A 22,932-nucleotide genomic window follows, 5' to 3' on the forward strand; every position below is an offset into this window, starting at 1 on the left:
TAATTATAAATTGATATTACTAAACGAATATGAAAATTATTTGAAAAGGAAAACTATATTTTAATTTTTCCTCTTTTATTAACTGAAATATATTAGTGTCCTATTTATTTAATTAACAATCTACTTGCAATCGCTTATTGCTCCCTGCAATCAAAGACAGCATAGTGATAAAAAAATTATGAAGAAAGATCATTTGTATTTGATCAAAAATAGTTTTTACTTTTTCAGATGCTCTAAAAACAATCTATTACAAAAAATTTGCTTCATACGCTTTTATAAATTGTAATTGTGAACGAAGTAAACGTTAAGCAAATTTGAATCAGAGTTGTGTGTTTTGGTTCATCTTACATAATTGCAGTAACAAAAAGTAGAGTTCATTGATTCTAATAATGCAGGGGGGACTGTATCGCCCAACTGTGTTTACACGCCCCATGCTTTATTCACAGGACTGAAATATTTCACTAATATTACTACATTGTTATTTTTTAGATCAAAATATGTTATTGAGCTCATAGAGCACTATAGATAGTACACTCATGTACTAATACATGTTTTCATGTATTAGTACAGACAGATAGGCAAACCTTTCATTGTTAATATAGATTATAACTTTAATTTTTATAATAAATATGAAATATATATTATTAAGACGAAACAATATATGCACAATATTTCAGGGGAAAAATGTGGGGTTTTTTTTCCTTGTATATATTATATATACCCAAATACATTAAATTTATTTATGACTACTTTTGAAATTTGTATGTAATGTACATAAGACCGGGACAATTGCAGAACTGCTTGTTTCTGGCTCTACTCTTCATAGCAAATTATGCTCAAACACGCCAAAGTTAGACGAAATATATCAGCAATGATGAAAATCTAGAAAAGAATGGGCATGTTTAAAAAAAAAACTGGAAATCAACATGGTAACCCTGTCATTTTGAAGAATGTTTTGGAGGAGAGATAGAATAATGCTTTTGACGTTTCATTAGATCAGCTACAATCAGAAGTAACAAGATGGAAAGGAAAAAAGGATTTAACCAATTACATTTCCTATAATTACTCCGATATCAATCCCCCATTATACTTTGAGTCCAACAAGGACTTACAATTATAAGTCCTCAACAAAACTTTCAGAGTTACACTTTGTCTTTTATGTACACACACGAACATTCAAATAGGTTTTGAACATATGTTCTGAATGTGAATGTGAGCCCTTTGTTAGAAAACAGTGTGAAGAACGGGTTGGAAATTGTAATAAAACGCTCTGGACAATTGTTTGAATCAGAAGTGAGTGTGGCTCCTGGCGATGAGTCGGAAAAAATGCTCAAAAGATGCAGAGATTTTCTTAGAAATCATGGTTCGAAGATCCAAGAAAATAAAAATACCCTGTGTATCTCGAAAGCCTCAAATATAAGCAAAAGGTCGGAGTGGAAATATTCATAGAATGTGAGGACTTGGTTGGAGGAGACACTAGAGGGAAGATAATCTATTGTAGGTTCAAGATTAGAACTGAATACTTTAAGGGGTAGAGACCTCTTTAGAGAATGGAGAATGTAAAACAAGATAAAAAAAGTTTGAATACTTTGTTCAATAAACAAGGTAGGATCACTGAAGACCCAACGAAATTGCTGCAACTCTGAAAGATTACTACGAAAACCTTTACAAGTTTAGAAATTGTAATGAGGATAATCTGTGCCGGAAATTTAAGTACAATACAGCAGATTTTGTTGAAAAAATTACTTGTACAAAAGGTAGTGATAGAATTCTGAATGAGGAAGACAAAAAATTTACGGATACCAAAATTAGTACAGAGGAGATTTCGATTTATTTCAAAAATTATAAAAAGAAGAATAAGTCACCTGGAATTTCAGGATTCCCCGATGTAGTTCTACATAACCATTGGATAATGCTGGAGTAGAGTATATGAGGAATTTTTTGAGAAAGGAACCTTACAACTTTTATGGCTGAAGGTTTAATTTCTTTCATACAAAAAGGGAAAAAAGATCCCCGGTATGTACAAAATCTTAGATCGATTACTTTTTTAAATAGTTGGCATAAAATAATGAGGGGAATTATCACTGAAAGGTTAAAAATGGTATTAAGCAAAATTATAGATCGGAAAGGGTGTGTCCCTAGTATATCTATAGAGGACGCAGTGAGGAGTGTGCAAGACTTTTGTTGGAGAAAAAGAAACTACTGCGATAGCAATGGACTTTGAAAAAGTATTTGACTCTGTTTCACACAACCACATTATCATATGATTGAAACGCAAATATTTTGGAGACGTTTTTATTCGGTAGGTGAGGACATTAATTTTGAGAGCAGAATCTTGCATAAGTGGAAGTGGTCAACTAAGACATTTCAAGATCTAACATTCTTGTAGACCAGGATACAATACATAATAATGACCAAATATGTGGAATATTGGTCGGAGACATGAAGGTGAAGACAGAAATGTATGCAGACGACATTACTGTCCTATTACCTTCTTTAGAAAGATACGCATCCATTTTAGAATTCATGGAAGTGCTAGAAGGCTTTGGAAGGAAAAGTGGATTAAAAATAAATGAAAAGATGACTGGAGTGATCACTATTGGGAGGGAAACCGAAGAAAACAAAATCAAAACTAAGAAAAACTTCACATACAAAGGATTAGATGTCAGGAGAACAAGTGACCTAGACTTTGAAGAAATAGAAAGTAGAGTGAAACAAATGTGCTTTCACTTTCAAAATTACCACTTGGATTTGCCTGGGAAGACTACTTATGTGGAATCAAATGATCGCGTCCAAGATTAGTCATTTAATGTGTTTTGTTCCGTACACTGAATTAGAAGAAAAAATAATTGACCAAATGAAGAGAAGATTCATCTTCGATGGGAAAATGCGTGGCACAATATCATGTACTAGACTTAATGAAAAAAGTTATAATGGGGGTCTTGGACTTGTAGACACCAAGAAATGCTGGATTATGAGCAATTTCAGATGGTTTATAAGATGGAATGGGAGTCAAAGTACATGGGCAAGCATCATAAACAGGGATAACAAAAGAATATATGGTTATAATCTTCATTGCCATCCTGAATATGGTCATGCCGACCTTATTAAATTATTTAAAAAGAAGGGAAGCTTTTGGAGTGGTATAGGTGCTGCATGTTCGCAGTTGCTTGATAATGTTTTATTGGGTATGGAAGGAGCGGAACCTCTAGTTCAAACTCCAAGAGTATTGTGGATCTGTGGAGAACATGATCAGAGGAAACTGACCCCAAGAGGATGGAACGTGGTGGGTTATATAAAAGTGGAGAAATTACAAAATGATGGGCTCATTTAGATAACTGTATACGCATTTAAAAGAGATGCGTCATTTGGTTTGTCCTGAAAGACCTGTGAATGCATTTTTCCAATCAATAAGGAGTGTTTCGAAAGGGAGGATCAAGAACTACATCACTCCACCTACCTCATCTGGTTTGAAGCTTGTCGAAAAATTTAGGAAGGGATGGGGAATCAACAAATGTGCCATGGTCATTTTAAAAAGTATTCAAAGCCCTCTGATTTCCCTTTACTCATGGTGGGTAAATTATAGGCTGATTACAAATTCACTGCCTACAAGTAAGTGGGTAAAAAAAAGGTACAAGTATTTGTAGACTGTGTGCGGAAGAAGAGGAGGATGATATTCATTTATTCCTGAAGTGTCCTTATTCACAGAATGGAGGAATAAGAATTAGACAATATTTAAGTATTGTTGATGAGGGGAATATCTACTTATCGTCAGACTTAATGAAAGCTAATAGTATTACATTGAAATTTGTGTCGACAGTTTCTAGACTATTATCTATTGAAAAGAAACCAAAATTTCCGGATGGAAGTTTTATTGATTATAAATGGTCTATTTTAAATGATAGACTAGTTTTAGACATGTAAATATTTTAAGTAGGCATTTTATAATTAATGTTATTTTAAACATCTGTATATTGGCTATTTTAAGTGTTTGTTTGTTTTAGAGGGTAGTTATGTTGCTGTTACTTTGAGGACAATCCGGACCAAGAAAAAAAAATACATATACAAAGATCCTTGCTTTATATTTATGACGACAAAAAAATTAATGTGCAGTCACAAATCTCGGCTGGCCATATTTTTATATTACTCCGATTAAGAATTGTGTAACAACTTTAGACTCCTTTTCACACGCTTCCCTGGATTGTACCAGTTTTCAACTTCTGATGTAATATATTTTCTTTAACTTGAATAGACTAAATGACCCAGAATCAAAATTTACAAAAGCACTTTTTTTTTCTTTTTTTTTTTAATCGTTCAATGACGATGCTGATTTTCATTGCAAAATCAGAATCAGTGATTAACCTCATTTTTTGCTCAATAATATATTAATAAAACAATTTTTTGATCGTTGGGGATTTGGAACAGAGTAATTTTTTTTTCTTCAAAAAGGCCCCTTTTTGGGGGGGATTTCATCTTTCAACCGCTACAACAATTCGATCTAATAATCGCAGTTGATGTTTTGGCCCTTGTCGACGTAATCAATAGTCAAACTTAATTTTCAATCAAAAACAATTGACTTTTTGACATCCCTTTGGCAATATTATTATAATGTTGTTTTGTTTTTTCAGGGAGTACTTTTATTTATCTTTTTTTAAGTCCGAAACCCTGTCATGGTTGAACAAATGATGATTGCCCTCCCATGTCTCGGAATATCTTGTATTTTCTTTGAAGGAAAGGGAAATAAACATTTATTGAATAACCTATGGCTTCAAAGTTAGAGGAACGGGGTCCCAATGGGCCTAATATTTTAGTAGGCAACTCATTCTATAGGTAGCGAATTGAGAAATATATGCAAGTAGAATAGATTTTTATTTCTTAAACCAAGATCAAAATTCTTGCATACAAAAATTAATTTTTTTAAATTAACAATTTAAATCTGTAAATTAGAGAATTTTGAACACATGGCCACTTCTGTGAAAATTGAAACAGGCCATAACTGGTTGTAACCCATTGTTTGAGAACCCATGCTTTATGCCTATATATATTTTTTTGCAAAATTGTTTACCTTTAGACAATAGCATTATATGAGTTTAATTACTATTAAGTCTCTTTTCAAGTTTTTATTTTTTTATTTTGTTTTTTCATGCTGAGAGAAGGAAAATATTATATTTCATCTCCCAAAAGCAGCTTTTCTGAGAAAAGCAACAACTTTTCTTCATGAAAAAAAACATATTTCATACATATATTTTTATTTTCATTAGTAATATGCCGCAAGCTGAATTTTGCTGCATGAATATTTTCGAGTTTCTATAAAAAACACTCAAGGAATTACGATCTATACTCGTTACTTGCTTGAATACTCGTTCTCACCTCATAACTTTTGCTCGCTAAATAACTTGTCACACAAACAAATCATATTTCTTACAGAATGATTGAAACTTGCAATTTAAAAATTGTTTTTCGTAATTAGTTTGAGTTAAAACTTGATATAACTATGTACTATGAGAGATGCAGGGTTGACTACTTCACAATCTTCAGATTCAACTAGAGATTCAAAAAGATAAACAGTCTTTTTAAAGTCACATAGCTCTCGACCTTCACCATTAATTTACTCATGATTAAAATTCTTAATGCCCAATTTTTCATTATCCACGAGCTCGAAACAAAAAATTAATTCTTCGTCTTCAGAAAAATTATTTATCGAATACGAATACATATTAAAATTTTAACTAATGGATTCACTTCAAGATTTTATTAAAAAAAGAAGATAATGATAGTTACTAAGATAATACTCAAGTACAGAAATGTTGTCATTACTAGAGGAATGGGGATTGTGTTTAAGCTTAAATCTCTAGATATATGCCAAAGGAATTAGTTGCTAGTTGATTGAAAATCAAATTTGAAGATTGAAATTTATGTTTAATAGCGGCTTGTCTCTAAATGCATTCAGAAATATTAATTAATCTATATGAATGCAACCAAGTTTGTTGGATGTCTGAAGAGGATTTTTGAGTGTGTACTTAATAAATTATGTTATTCCAATCATTGACGATTACTCCCACTAGTCAAAAAAATCACACAAGGATTATTAAACGAACTGGGATTAGGAGTATAAATTGCTCAAAAGTCAACATGTTTCGACTCAGTGTTGCCACAGGGAAAACATATATTTTAAATTTCATAGACAAAGTAAAGTCAATCTAGGAATATTTACTTGTTAGAATGGTCTCGAAGAAGAAAAACAGAGAATCCAAAGTTTTGACATGTCCCGAGCTTTTGACGAGCTCCCAAGTAACACTCGGCTTTTTATGTCTACGAGCCGAGTTTTTGTGTCGTTATTTACTTACTTCATCAAAATGAAGTAGCAATTTACAAGTTTTGCTCTAGGTACATCACTAATTCTTATGGATAAAAGTACTTGTAAACTATATTTACAAACTATAATGGCTGTACATCTTTCTACATAAACGTATTTAAATAACTTAAGAAAAAAGTATGGTTTTTTTTACCAAAACTTGGTTGTAAAAAAAAAAAAAAAGAGTTATTTATAACTTATGAGTTTTAAAAAATGCTTTAATTTTATTTTATCTTAAGGTATACGTTCTGAATTATAATTTGACTTTTATTGCTTTTTAAACACTTGGATAAAGTTATTCCTTTGAAGAAATTATTCGGTAGGTATATAGTAACTATTAGCACAAATAGATGTTATTCCTTCGTAAGGCAGCTGAAGGTTTAGTGTTCACTTCTTTTGTAGTGATGGTTTCTGAGCGGGACTGGCACATAGTGATGGCTCCGGCAGTGGATGAAAATATGAAATATGACTGCATAATAACAGATGTTGTAATCGCAAGAGTAGAAGTCCCACGCCTTCATTCGTAAAATTATATCCAGATGATATCTAAGGATGTGAAAATTAAAATCTTCATGAACATGTATTTAAAAAAAGTATGCATTGGGAACCGGGAAGATTAATTATTTCTCCATATTTTGAAAATTGAAAAGCAGTAGCGAGTGGAGCGTTTTACGCGCTTCATTTATTGATATTATATCATCTATCAAAGTGTTCCTTCTGATTTGCACTCACGAGGATTTTTAATGATGAGCAGTGATGTAAGCCGTGTGTACTTATTATATGGCTTACTGTTTGTAATTGGAAATCTAAAGAGTGAATTTTCTTTTCCTTTACTCTTGTCATTATTATTTAACTTTTGTGTAGTTTACTTCCTTCTCTAACAAATTCATTTATATTTGAATCTGATTGAAGATTCGTGTGTGCAAATAAAAGACGAAAAAAACACTAAGGATTTTTTGCGGAGTTATAATTCTAAGCCCTTGTTGGACTCAGAGTGGAATTGGGGATCGATATCAGGAGTAAGTCTTTCCAAAGCCCTTGTTTATTTATTTCTCCCCCTCCTCCCTTGTGACAGCTGATTGTAGGTGATCTCCTCCAAAACACTTTTCAAATTGTCAGAGTCACCATATTGATTTTCGGTTTATTTTAAAAAAATGCACATTATACACGATTGGCATCACTATTTATGACCCTTCTCTGACTCATTACGGCTCTATACTTTTAGTGTCTGAGTAATTATATATTCTTTACTTTACACAAACGCGCTTGCTATGTTTAATCAAAGGTCTTCCTATTGGGTTTTTCTTATTAATTTTGAACTATTTTACTTAAGAGTCATTAAAGTTTAAAACTTTGCAATGATGTATTAAATTATTATTGCTCGGTCGAACTTAAAAATAAAAACACTTTAGAATTTAAGAAAAAGTTAAAGTTACCATCTTGATGAAATTATTTAGCAGATACCGGGTGTAGAAAAAGTAAGGAGACCTGCCTCTAAGTACTCATTAAAATACTCATAATTGATCAGAACGATAATGTACATAGAAAATTTAATTTTTTGTATATGGCAATGCACATTAATTAGGAATTTGGCCACCATCTGCCTCAATGACAGCCTCCAACCGCCTCCAGAAACCAACTCACACAATGGCTACGTAGTCCTCTTTCATGATCATCCACTTACGGTTAAAGTAGGTCTTCAGGGCATCAATACTCGCGTTCTGGATATTGCAGGTCTTCTTCTTAATTAGCCACCAAAAGAGATAATCCAGTGGATTCGGATCTGGGCTTTGAAGAGGCTGAAGGTTCTTATACCAAAAGTTCAAGTTGCTACCCATCCATTCTTGTACAATATTAGTAGTATGGACCGGAACTCCGTCCTGCGGAAATACGCACGTTGTCTTGTTGGACTTCTTTATGGTCTTGCTGATCTATGAGGCCATATTTTCATTTAACACCATCAAGTAGTTGGGTGCAGGTAACCGGTATTCAACAGGAAACCAAATTGGAGCAATTTTTCTACAGTTGATGTCACAACGCCCCAACATCATCACAGTTGCTGGACGTTTAGTCTGATGCTGTTGCCAGCCCCGCCCAAGCATATCAACCGATCATTTCGCTTGTTGTAGACGGGGTAAACGGTAAAGACCTTTTCACTAGGGAAAAAAGTTTATCAGTCCCTGTTGTGCTTCAAATCATTCAAGAGTTGTTGACGAAGGCTGAGTTCTTTTTGACATTGGTGCAGGAGTGGCCTCTCAATTCTTCTAAGCAACCTACCTCCAGCCTTTTAAATGGCCTTACCCATAAGAGAACGATGCACCTTCTTCTTCTTGGCGTACTCTGACATCTTCAACGTTGAGTTGACATTAAAAGCCTCCATGACGTCTTCAGGCTTTACTTTGGTGGTTCTTCCACTCTTGGGGTTTTCCTAAAGGATGTCCCCATCAGCCAAACGATGTCTGACAATGTAATGCCTTTATAATGTCCGAAGTGGTCCTCCCAGTGTGGATTAAATTGACTATGATGGCTCTTCGTCCCTCCATCGCAACATATACAGAATTTTTGTTTACAACATGTACATTAATCAAAGGTTTATAATCTAAGATATTCAAAAATAATCGGAACTTTAAGATTTAATCAACAAGACCTATTCAAAATTATATTTTTAGAAGGTATCATTACTTTTTCTACGCCCGGTAAATTATAACTATTCGCAAGAAAGGCCCTTCACGGGGAGAATAAATTACTCTTAAAAATCATATTCGTTAACAAACTGCATTAATATCATATAACAATACATTTTTTTGTTTGATGAAGGTGATGTCATCGTTCTTCCATAATTCTTGTCGATGACACATCATTGTAAATAAACATGTTTTGACATAAAAAGGTGTTTAAATAATGCTGCAATATCAATTTCCACATTTATCAGACGTCTTTACATAAACAATACGTTTAAAATAGGGGAGATATTTTCTAGGACTCATTTACATAAAAATCTTCAAACCTCAACAATTCTCATTTCGAGATAAAGAGGTAATGTCATAAAATGGAAAAATATATATTTGTAACACACAATTAGTAACTGTATTGCATGTAAAATTGAACTTATCGTAGTGTCTCACTCATACAAACATGAAACGTTATAAAGCATGAAACATGAAAAGAAAATTGTTTATGTTTGAAAATAACTGATATATGAATAAGTCTTACACCACGTCTTTAACTATATTTTTGAGAGCTGTAGATGGTTTCAAGCATAAAACTCTTGCTGGTATCCTTCAAACAAAATATTACGGACAAATACATCTCACTTCCAGAAAGAGATGGAAACAAAAAGGTGGGAGATGGCTGCGTGGATCCGCACCGGCAATTACACATCAAACATCGTTAAGCAGCTCGAGCTCAAACTTTACAACTACCTAAAAGAGGGACTCAAGAATATTCCTCGAAGTTGCCAAACGATCTATTGAGGCCAACCTCACAATAATGATGTCTCAATTCGTCTCAAAAGAAGACCCTTTTACTGTTTTAATGGGGCCACAGTAGTCAAAGTTACTAGGAAGGAGTATTCTGATTGATCTCAAACATAGCCCCAAAGCTTGGATCTGAACCTGTTGAACTATAATATCCCGTGGTAAGTGGAGTACAAAGCCTGTCAAGTCTGGCACATCAACATTGCTACATCAAACAAGTGTGTGTGGGCTATCAGATCTGTTTGGAGAATGGCACTGCCGCTAATGGAGGCATGTTTTTTTTCATAAAAAAAATATGATTTTATCTTTTTAAAGAACCAAACATATATTTTTGAAACTCCAAACTCTTGTTGTTAAAGTTACTTTTTCTTAATGCTTTGTTTTCAAAATGATATTTACGACTGCAATATGGATGAAATAGTTAAAAATGATGTAACACTAAAATGACTGAACTATTCATCTGTTTATGATGTAATTAAATACGCCTTATTTTTGGGATTGTTTTTTTAATTAGTTCACAAACAGCGTTCTAAAAAGTATGTTCACTACCATTTATTCAACTATAACTTTTGGTTTGTATTAAAATGCCAGAGCATTGTATTGCTCTGAGATGTAAAAACAGGCCATCTGGGTCATACAAAAACGGATAATATAATATTTAGACATATTTTACCATCTCAATGAGGAAGAAATGGATAAAGACGAATACCGATTAGACTTATTCTTTAAGTACCAAGAAACCTTCATTCCTGAATTCTTGGGAATTTGGAAAAGAGGTGAGCATCTCTCTGCATCATCATAAATTTTATTTTTTCACTTGTAAGCAATGTCAATAAAGACATTTTGTAAAAAACTATATTCTCAGAAATTAATTAGGAATGGAGAAAGCAATTAATCTGTTTATGTTACTGGCAATACTCGGGAAATGGAGGTGGAAGACTTAATCTATGAAATATCAAACAAAAAATGGAAAATTATTCATAGTTTAGGCAACAAAGCAATCATTATTGCTCAAAAAATTAAAAACTGTATTTATGATAAATTTTGTTACAGACACGAGGTATAGGTGATTCCCGCATAACGAGGGGTTGAACATTGCAGACTTTGTATAAAGTCGTGTTTGAATTATATTTTCCCTCAGCGTTGTTTTATATAATGAAAATAAATTATAAAAAAATTACATATTGATGTAAACATGAATTACGTCAATGTTGATGAGATTGTTCATATTATTTGAGCAAATCAAAACTTTATTCTATTATACAAACTTACGGAGGAAAAAAAGGTTGCTTGAATAAATATTTGTTAGGTTCTGATCATTTAAATTTTACAGTATTTAAATAACCGGTATAGAAATCAAGTAATTCACCATTCAAATTATATTTTACAAGTATTTTAAATAATTTAGAATAGTAAAAATGGACAATTAAAAATAATTTAACCCTACTCACGGGTTTAGTACCATCAAAGTCGCCGTAGCACGTGGATTCCATTTTCAGGGTCGACACAATATTTTGGACACTTTTCAGAAAATTTACAAAATAATGGTAAAAATCTTTAATAATTTGTTAAATCAAAAAAATTGAAAAACTATTTAAAAGGTGAGACTTCTAGCTTCGAATTTTACTCAAAGTAGGCACCCTCAATGGCGATGACCTTCATCAGCTTGGACTTGAACCTCTTACAGGCGCGCTCTACCTGGTCCCTGACAGCTTGTTGAAAATCACGATGATGTACTACTTTAATTCGGCCACCCTATTGCACGAGGTTTGTTTGGTGTACCGTTCAACTGCGCCCCACAGGTAGAAGTCACTAGGATTGCAGTCGTAGGTATTGGGAGGGCATATGTTAAGACTGATGTAGTCTTGAAAGTTTTAGGACAGCCAACATCTGGGACTTGTGGCCTTAAAAAAAACAAATGAAAAATCGCCCGTATGGTCTTCAATGTGTTCCTCACCATGCAGGCCGCCTTCATGGTGTCAATGTCCTTAAAACGGGGGATAATCTTCATAACTGGAGTGAGTCGTTTCCACTGGTTGGACGGGTTAAAGTCGTTGGATTCCGTCGTCGTCAGCACCACGTGTTCTCAACATCAGATCCAATATTTTGGAAAAATGTTACAGTAATTTACTGTCATTATGTGGAATAATCACAAGTGTCAAAAATATCGCGTCAACCCTGCAAGTCGAACTTTTCTTGTTCACTACATATCGCTGCAGGGATAAAAGATCTTAGGGATACCATAAGGAATAAGTTTGGTGGTTTTGGAGTTAATTTTGGAACGTCAAAACATATTATTGATATGTAAGCTTACGATATTACTTTGATTTTGGAGGCAAAGTCAGAAAACCAATTAAAAAGGAGGATTCAAGTTTTAATGAACTACTTCAGGAAATATAAAAACAGGTTTGGTTTGAAGATTAACAAAAAGAAGACAGTTATTTTCCCCTGGGTAAATGGGATCCCTTTGAAGGGCTTATAATAATTGATACAGAATAATTATTGTTTTATCCTTTCATTTAAATATTATACAACTATTGTTCATTCTTAAATCTTTTTTTTTTTTAGTGTATACTAAAAATAAGTTTTCATTATAAGTATTATTTTATAAAATACTTTCTTTTGTTTTCCCAGGCTATTTGGAGTTTATATATATTTTTGTATCTATTACAAATCATTATCAATTTTAGAAGTCATCACATTTCTAAAAAAAAATTCAAAATATCCAAATATTTACTGAATATAATTATGTTTTTTACGCCAATTAATAAATTTTGTTTGTTTTTGCCGTTCCATCTCTTGTAAGTCTTATTCTATGGGTTTATTTTATCACAATGTTATTATTATTGTATATGGTAGCTTTTTATCCAAAAATCAAACAGAAAAGAAAGCCCTAAATAAGTTTTTTGTTAGCCAATTATTTCAAACTATAAGCTTAACAGTAGACTAGGGATAATACTCAACAATACCTAGAATAATTAGTTATCAATTAAATGGCGAATTTTGCTAAACTCTTTAGTATCTGAATTTTATCTAATGAATTAAAAAGACAAATTCTCATTTATAAAAACTTTTATAACCATCACGATATAATATATAAATAGAAAAACATCAAAAATATTTTTAATAAGAAAAATATATTAACAAGACTATGAAATCCACTTAGTCACATGGCACATGTGCCATGGTTTTTAAAGTACATTCCGGAGAATGACTAGAAATAATAACACTAAAAATTCATAAAAAAAATAAAAATATTCTAAACATAGAAATATATATAATATCCATTACAAATAAATTCTTTTTATTGATCATAAACTAGCTTTTATCACAATTAGGTTCCATTTAACAATATTAACTATGTTATAATACATGTTTATTTAAAAAGAGACTTTGAATTACATTCAGGCAGTAAAGGGTGAAATAATATAGAAATGAAACGTTCCCCTGACGTTGGAATCAAACCAAGGTCGTCTTTGATGGCTCTAGCCACTGTCCTCCTACTGATAGACCTCCTCCGAGAATGAAGAGCCATTGATTTGTTTTGATGGGCCTCTTAAGCCCAGCTCCAAAGTAGCCAGTCCGCTTTTTGGCTTTGGGTGAAACACATGAGAAATGGGAAAGCCCTTTTACCCGCATTCTGTCGCTTTCAGAAGGTGCTCCTGGTAAATTTTGTTACTTTTATGATTGCCTAAGCATCGTTGCCTGTCTTAAATAATTCTGCAATGATTTTACGTTTGTCCGCTTGCTGCTTCATGGTAAAACTGAGCAGATTAAGTGTTAAAAAAAAAGTTGTTGTTCATAGACAGCATAACACAAGATAACACTAGGGAACACTAATTTTGTACAAATGAATTCCAGCCGAAAATGAATTCATCGTTGGGTGCAGAATCCATGTCATCTGAATTCTGAAATATTTGGAATTAAAGTTATTTGGGACTAGTACCTTTCAAAGTCTTTTTTACCCTTAAAACAATCATCAAATTAAAAGTAAGATTAATAAAACTTCTCTGAAAAGTTTTTTTTATGATTATATGGCGTTTTTATTGATTCTCTATCTTGTTCTTAACTCGATATATTTTCATTTTTGTAGTGAAAAATGATGAAAAATAATTCAAAACAACGCTTTTCCTAAGACCTTTATATTTTATTCATAATGCATATTGATGAGGAATATCCTAGCTTATACCTATAATAGAAAAATATTCAATGTATAATATACAAAAAATATTAGTTTAACAAATATGTATATATCTCCAAGGATTTTTGTTCAATTTTGCATTTTTTAAGTGATTTTTAAACATTAAAATTATCAACGCATCGTGAATTGTTTCAATCCTAGTATGGCATTCCCAAGAAAGGGGTCCCCTCTACTCTCTGGTAGTTTTCCTGGGATGAATTCTTCTTCCGTCGTACCTTTGTGGAATTTCGAACATCTCTTGAGATGGATGATCAAGTTAGATGGATGATCAAGTTAGATGTATTTTCCTTTGATCCCCTCGATCATCCTTTTAGGGGGTATGACGTCACGAAATTGGCATGGAAAAGGGAAAAAATATGATCATAATGAAGACCATTTGCTAGTACACTACTCTAAAAAATGAGATCCCTACATAATGAAGCAAAAATCCGTCATTCTGGTGACCAAGAAAGAAAGAGTGACAAAAAACATAACATTTTTGGCGGAGGTAATAAAAAACGTGCAACGAATGATTCAGTTTCTTACATTACTTTATATATTTGAAACACTTAAAAAATTAAATACATTTTTGGTATAAACAGTATAATGTACATACATACATATAGGATATTAACATATTTGTTAATTACAAAACCACATCGAAATAAAATTATTTAACATATACTAGCAGATCGAACAGTCGTAATAATTGGAGGATGCAAAGAGTTTGGCGCAAAACAAGAGAGTCGAGGGGAGGTTCCTGCATAACTACCCATTTCCAGGAACTGTTCCCTTGAATCACTACCCAGGAAATTGCTGGCATTATTCGAAAATATATTGACTAGAAGGATTTTAACGAGGAAAAAAGCTATGAAGATGTAGATGACCACCATTGAGGAGATGAGAGACGGAACATTAATCTGAAATAAATGTTTTCAAAATAAAATAACATTAGTTGTTATGAAAGTATTTGTAAAATACTCTAAGGAAAGAGGTGTCATTAATATCTATGGAAAAAAAGGGATCACTTTGATTTCTAATATTTTTAAATGTTTATGCGCTAAGTTCATGTTTTATCGCGCATCATAAATAAAAATAGGGATTTTGTAGAGAAAAATTAATGTTTGACACTTATTTTGCCAGTGACTCCGGAATGTATGTGCAGGTGGAGGTGAGCGTCATTTATGGCGTCTGCAGGATATTAATTTGGGTTTTTTTGGTCTTTTCAACAACCTTCTAAGTGACAGAAAACTTTTTTTTTTAATTTTTTGGAAAAAACTACATTTACACTAAAAACTTCATTTTTTTAAAGATGAGTTGAGAAAAACTTCTTATAAAGGTTAGAAATTGTTTGACTCAGTATTGACTTTTGGGGGATTGTAAAAGTAGGGCAGCAGTAAAGAAAAAATACACATATTTTACAGGGTTTTTTTTTTTTCATAGAAGTGAAAACGCAACGAAGTTGAATTTAAAATTTGAACATTTCTTATATTTTTCATATTGTAACATGCAATTACGTGCAATTTTACTTTTGTTGATGTCGTACGTCTTTAATTTGGATGTCAAAGACGTACCACGCTCTGGAAGGCCAATTGTCGAAAATGTGAATTAAATAATTGAAATATTTTACTCCGACCCTCATGTAAGCATTGTTTTTATTACCAGAGAGAAAAAATTAATGAAAATAAACTAAAAAAAAAAGTCCATTAAAAATAATACATTTCTTTTTACAACAAATACTATAATTTTGACACTTTGACATTTTTTAGACAAGACGATGATTTTACATGACGATAGCGATAGAAGTTTCAAAAAAAGTTGAAGGGCAATGCGACACTACATCGCACTTTACAAAAATCCATTCCTAGTCATTGAATGAGGTTGCATGATTGGGTGAACTTAATTTTGTCCCAAGTTTTGTTTGTCTTACATTATAATTTAATGTGTCTCATCGCCTTTTTCTGTAGAGTATTTTAGGGTATATGATGTATGATTAAAAAGTAATTGTTGTTTTTTGATTAAAAAATTAATTTTGTATTATATTGGTACAAAATACACATGTCCATAACGTTTGCATTGTGGGTTATTTCTTTACAGATAAAAAGGTTAGAGGTTTTTTTGGTGTGCTACGTGATTTTTTACTATTGAAATAAATGGAAAAATAAAATCAATTTATGGAATAAAATTTGTATGGCTTTTGAAAGACTTTTTTCCCTTCATTGATTTTCTAGAAGAATAAGCAATACTTAGTGTTTGAATCTGAAAACAACTTTAGCCAAATATTTAATGGGACTGGATGCCCTAGAATCAAAATTCACAAAAGCCCTGGTTTTGTTTGAAATTTCAAAAAGAAAGGGATTCTTGGAAAAACAATGGCGTTGGAATAAGAGTTGTTGAATTCCGAAGCTCCTATGGCCAACAAAATTACCAATTATGACCCCTAAGCTGCTGAGGAGATAAGAGCTGTTATCATCTCAGCTATTGCTAGATATGCGGAATTATCTTTGATGATTCCAGACACTTTTGAATATGGATGGAAATATGAGGCAGATGTTATTAGGGGTTACCCCCTTAATGTCAGCAAAATATTTGGACTCTTTAAATAGGATTGTAAGATCTTACAAAGCTCTCCAAAAAGAAATATCCTTACTGTGAGAACCACTGCTACTTTTAATAGTGAATTGCTTTCTTTTTTTTTTTTTGTTATTTTTCTACATGATCCTTCCTCCTTCTTCATTTATTTCTTATGACATTTGTACAATTACAATAATAGCCACAAAAAATGAAATAAATAATTGTTCAAAATTGCTTTCAAATGGTACCCTATATTGATTTAGTCCTTCCATTTTTTTTTCAATAGTAGAAAATAGCAAAGCACAACAAAAGATGTTTAACTTTTATATCGGTCAAAACATACTAACAATACAGAATGGCTCATATTGTTTAATTAACTTGTGGACAAAGTTACCCACATACTATAAAAAATACATTTGAAAATGGAATCATAAAATGAAAAATATAAAATGTTTTATTTTTGTTCAGAGTAGTATATAAATATCTACCTATATTAACACACACAATTGAAATGCTACTTACCCCATCTGAGCTTGTGTTTGAAAAGAGGAAAATAATGCATGTGACAACGGCTTCGATAAATAGAGCCGCGTGCATTACCATCCATGGGACAATATATACAATTTTAGACTTGGCAATTCCAAACATAAGACAGACATTACAGGTCATGAGGGAAAGGAATGTAATAACGACGGCAATGGAGGTTCCAATGTCAAACTTAGGGTAGGCCCAAGGAGTCTTTTCAAACCTGTGTAAGAGAATGAATTTAAACGTAGAGTAAAAATATTATGTATCATGTTAGAGACATCGAAAACAAAAGTAGACTATTATTTTATGACATTACCACTAGCATTATGTCAGTCCTTATTTATTCGGTCCAGTTCAGGCCAGGCTTAGAACAGATCCTTCAGCCTGTCAGTAGTAGAACTCATTAAAAAAAAAATTAAGCGACCAACCTTCATAAGTTTTACAACTACATATGCAGAACTCAACTATACCTGAACCATTCAGAACTGGAAGGGACTGTAGTCCTAAGCAGTGACAGGCCTAAGCCTAGTTTCCACCTAATGACTCTAAAGAACAAACATTGAGGCTATCAGATTTAGTGTCGTGCAAGGACTATAAATGAGTGGAAGTGTGCAAATCTAGTAATTGAAACCGGATTTATTCCAGAAAAACTAATATTTTTAAGACCTTAATAGAATTGCCAATTATAATTCAATGCATATTTAAGTACCTAATTCTCCACAGCTATGCAAACAAAATAAGATATGTTTGTACATTAAAACTAAATTTCCAAAAACGTTCTTTGAAAAGTTATTGAAAGAGAAAAGAAAAAGTGACTAAATCACTTTTGTTATTAAATACCAAGTTCCTTTTATTCAGAATATGGATGATTGGGAATTCGACACATTTTTCAAAATTGTCTAAAACAAAACCTTCAAAAACAGATTAATCCAACATGCCTTTTGGAAAAAATAAGTTAATTTGCCGCATCCTGTGCAGAAGGTAAAATATCAAAATAATATTTTACTTTTGAAACAGGACAGTTACAAACTAAATTGGACCAAGGAGAAAACATTATTTCTGTTCAACTTTGTTGGTGAAGTTATTTATAAATAAAATTTAAATTAATTTTTTTAATCACAAATTATTCATGGCTTCATCCCATTTGGAGGGATTTTTATAAATGAGAATTAAGGTTAAAGACCTTCATTTATATAATATATATGTGTTTTATACAAATACAAAAATGTTAGATTCAAAACTATTGTAAATATGATGTTCATAATTGTACGATATTACAATCAGAAAATATATTTTTATCAAAAAATAGGTGACATACAAAGATGAAAAATGCATTAAGTTTCCATCAATATTTGATATTGAATATTAAATATCTTGCAAGGAGAAATATTTTTCAAAAAATATTTACTATAAGACTTTTTTTGATGAGGTGTTGACCCCAGAAAAATATTCACGTTAGAATTTGAAGGGAAAGTTTAATGATTTATAAGTTTTTTTAACCTTTATTTAGATCGTCAAGGTGTGTTGGATGGATTAGGAAATTAAATTTGTCTTGTAATTGGATGCATAGGATTACGTCTTCGACTTCCCGAATAGCAGATGGAAGAAAATTCACAGTTCAATTTCAAATAGCCACAGGAATTTTGTTTTTCAGCACTCCATGTAAATATTGTGATCTATTATTCAACACTATTAGACACACTTTTTATGAATGTCCGCAATTACATATTCGGAGATAATTTATAAGCTTAAGCCTGAGAGGGTTGGAGGACAATAATGTTAATATAATTAAGGCGATAATTATATTCGGCGTGTTATTAAAAAATAATGAAAGTACTCTTAAATTTAGGTATATAGGTAATGGTTGATTAAATGCTAAGAGCTACCTAGCTACGAATATAACTGAAGGATAACCCATGGTTTCGGAGGATATTCGTGCTATTTATGTTCCGCAGTGGTAAGATATGGCGTATTCTATTTGAATATACTAAGGACGATTCAGGGTGCTCGGGACTGGACCTCAGAAATCATTAGATATCAGTCATCAAGACATTTTCGGACTTTGCAGAAAATACTTAAACTTTTTAGAAAGACATAAAAACGAGCTGGTTGTTAGTTTAGAAACAAATTTGCTCTTAGTGTGATATGTTTGTATTCTATTGATTTTAAATGCTTATATTATTAGATTAGAACTATTATAATCTAGTAAAGAAATTTTAAACTATAATGTTTAATTATGCGGTTGTAAATTCAACTTTACCAGAAACTTTTAGATAATGCTAATTTTTATAAATTATTTGCTGTCTATATAAAGGTTATAAGTTCTATTTTTCTGTTTTCTACTCCAAAGATCCCCTATTTGTTAAAGGGGGAGGAGAAGAATAAGCAACACTTGAAAAAGTAGATACCAAATGAAAAAATATTATACACATGTCCATTTTACTTTTGACACTAAAACTGACGTCTTTAATTATGATTATAGTTTTTTTGTAGTAGGTATAAAGAAGAAGATTTAGATAAAGTAAAAAATTTGATTTTTGAATATTTAAAAAAAATGGAAAATTAATATGGTATGCCTGACAATGTGGATAATTTATTATAGTAGAGCAGATTAGCTATTATGACGTTTCATTTGACTAACTGCAAGTAGCTACGATAATATGGAAAGAAACACAACTCTCACTCCGCATCAAGCAAGAACATAGGATGGAATTACTCATTTTTCGATCTCTATTCGATTCCAACTCTAATATGGGCTTATAATTGCTTGAACTCCGCCTGAAATCATACGTGTTACTCTTCCTCATTTATGAGCACACACACTCGTGGTTACACGTAGGTATATGAGTGTTGGCCCAATTGAGGTGAGCGTAAAAAACAAGCCTGAGAGAGTGTCATATAAAATATGGTACTTTTGAGAAACAAAGATTAAACTAATACTAACCAGCATGTTTTACAATTCATAATATTTTGGGAGAACAACAGCTAAGCTTTCATGACATTTTTAATAGATTAGATGTGAGTAGTTCTGAGGGGGTTGAAAAGGAAGTATATATAAATTCGAGTAAATATCGAGTAAAAACAAGGGAGGAGTTATTACGAAGTCGATACTACATTTGAGTCTTAGTCCAACAAGGACTTTTCATCACAACTTGCCAACTAATGTTATAAAGCCAAGACTCGGGGGCGTCTGCGGTATTAAATATATGTATATATATAATTTTTTAGGGGGAGGCTTGTGAATTTTTTGAAAAAAAAAACCTTTTTTCGGATACTAAATCCAAAATTTTTTTTTTTTTTTGATTTTTTTTTATTCAGAGTTATTCAGAAAAAATTAATTTAATTAAAATATTAAATTAATTGGATTTTTTTTTCTTTAAATCCAAAGCATTTCACAAAAAATTGAAAAATTAAATTTCTTGTAAAAAAAATATTAAACTTTTTCAATTAAAATTTCAAAAAATATTTGTTATTCCTCGCTGTTTCGTTATAATTTTCAAAATTGAGAGAAAAGGTTAACAAGAGCATGCACATTTTGCTCTTACCAACTGCACCGGAATGTATGTGCATGTGAGTGGAGAATTAAGTAATTCTCAAAGAGGGAATGAGTGTAAAGAAAAAACACAGTATTGCATTTAGAAAAGGAAAAACAGTTGTTGCGTGTTCTCTTTCTTCTTTTTAATTAATTATTTAATAATTCGGGTGTGTGCTAATATCTTCAACTGAAAGAAGAATTCTCGTCTATCTTTGGAGAAAAAATGCACAATTAGATCAATATAAGTATATTTTTTAAACATAATTATTATTTTTTCTCTGTACTAATACTATTTTAATTGTAGAAGGTCTTCTCAATAGCATTAATTTATATTCTTTCCCCCAAAAAATCATAAGAAACAGATGATATTAGCAATTATTAATTCAGATTGACCATATGGTTTTGCCTTCCCCTCACACCCTTACAAAAAGCCCATCTCTAAGTATGACTTCGTGTATTTGTTAAAAAGAAGAATTGAAAAAAATAATTATATTTATTTATCAAAGCAGAACCATTCAGCGTTCTCTGATTCATAATAATGATTAGTTATTTATAATATCTTAAATTGCTTTAATATATACATTGAAAGTCCGCAATGTCAGGCAATAAATAAACTAGTATATGATTTAAAAATCAGTACAATTTTTTCCCTCCACTAATCCAATTTTAAATCCAGAAGGGCCTTCTCTTTATAGCAGTAATTAGCACCTGATGTGAGTAGTGGCGTATACAGTGTATTTTTTGTAGGAGGGAGGGACTGGGCGTTTGGTATTTTAAATTTTATATATGCCAAATTTAAAAATAATATTTTTTATAAGAGACACAAAGTATTTCCTTTTATTTTAGGGAACGATTTTTAAAAGAGGAAATTTTTTCCCACAAAAATTATGACATTTGAATTTTTTTATAGTAATATTTTTAAAATTTTCGCAAAAGGGGGGTACCGATGTCCCCTTTGATTCCGGTGCCACTGGCTCTTCCTAACATATTTTTTTTTTAATTACACAAACTACAATTAAGCTAATCTCATCCATTGTTACGCTTTATACTTACACTGTCAAGGAAAACTGTGGAAAACAAAAGGGAGATCACTTACTTTTCTAACAATCCATAAATTTATCATCATGTAACACAGTAATTAGGCTCTTTAATTAAGAAAAATTAAGGTTCAATATGGGTATAAATATTTATTTGTAAAAAGTCAAAGTATATTGTTTAAATTTTAGCTTCATCATAAAATCCTCCTATGGCCGCTATAACTGCTTTCTAGACTTTTGGCATTCTGGCTGTTAATTTTTCAAGTTAAGTAGATGTGATATCATTCCAAGCCTTCTTCAAAATGTTCCACATTCTTCTGGGGCACTTTTCCCAAACTTTTCTGTCTAGGTGTTCCCCCAATAACTGTATTGGCTTCCAATCAGCTATTGAGCCGGCCATTGCATAATTGATAAGATGTGAGAGGCTTCTTTCTTTTCCAATAAGTTGTTGCAGAGGTTGGATGTATGTTTTGGGTGGTTGTCTTGTTGAAAAACAAACTTTCTTCTAATTAATCTCTGTCCGGAGGGATTCACTTGCGTCTTCAGGAAAAAATAATAATCATTCTGAAGGAATTAACCGCCAATCTCTCATATACTTACCAGAGAGAAGCATTACATATGCAAGTATGTAAGCCTGGCCAAAACAGCTGGGTTTTTTAATGACAAATAATTAAATAATATTTATTCAATCTATTTTTTTCATAATAATTTTAATCGTGTTAAAGTAAAAATTTTTGATAAAGTCATAAACATAGATAAAAATGACGAAAAAGTATTTTTTTTTTCCAAACTTTTTTTTTTGCTAGTGTATAAGTTCTCTCCTGAACAATTAAATAATTATGATAGTACCTTTAGAAGAAAAAACACTGAGCTGGTTACCAATGACAAAAATGCACACGCTAAAAAATGTTTAATATTTACAACCCTTTGTCAACTGCAACTCTCTGTAAATACATGTCATCTTTAGGAGGAAAAAACTAACATAAGATAACAATATGTGTAGTATTGGATCAGTCCTAGAGCACTGATCACCTTATTGGTCTTTTTCTCCTGCCTCTTTCAATCTTTTCTTCTTTTTATCAGTTCGATCTTTTTTTTACCATAGAACGGGCTCTTTCAGTCCTATGTTCCTAACTATCTTATCATTTCTTCACTCATAGCTAGGATTGAAGAGTATAAGAACTAAGAAAATAAGGAACGACAGTTAGAACTTTCTAGTCACACATCTCCCGCATGTCTCTTTAAAA

At 31.8% G+C, this 22,932-nt stretch overlaps 1 protein-coding gene across 1 annotated transcript in view; it reads right to left on the reverse strand.

The window, feature by feature from the left end:
• Nucleotides 1-14,538: 14,538 nt before the first annotated feature.
• The window catches only part of LOC121125559 (uncharacterized), a 60,061-nt gene continuing 51,667 nt past the window's right edge, over nt 14,539-22,932 (reverse strand). The window contains exons 3-4 of the mRNA XM_040720756.2: nt 17,108-17,333; nt 14,539-14,931 (exon numbers count right to left, since the gene is read on the reverse strand). Of these exons, the coding sequence (XP_040576690.2) occupies nt 14,686-14,931; nt 17,108-17,333 (472 nt within the window). The 3' untranslated portion in view covers nt 14,539-14,685. The remainder of the gene's footprint in view (nt 14,932-17,107; nt 17,334-22,932) is intronic.

The sequence above is a fragment of the Lepeophtheirus salmonis genome, chromosome 10 (genome assembly GCF_016086655.4).
Source record: "Lepeophtheirus salmonis chromosome 10, UVic_Lsal_1.4, whole genome shotgun sequence".
Classification (NCBI taxonomy): domain Eukaryota; kingdom Metazoa; phylum Arthropoda; class Copepoda; order Siphonostomatoida; family Caligidae; genus Lepeophtheirus; species Lepeophtheirus salmonis.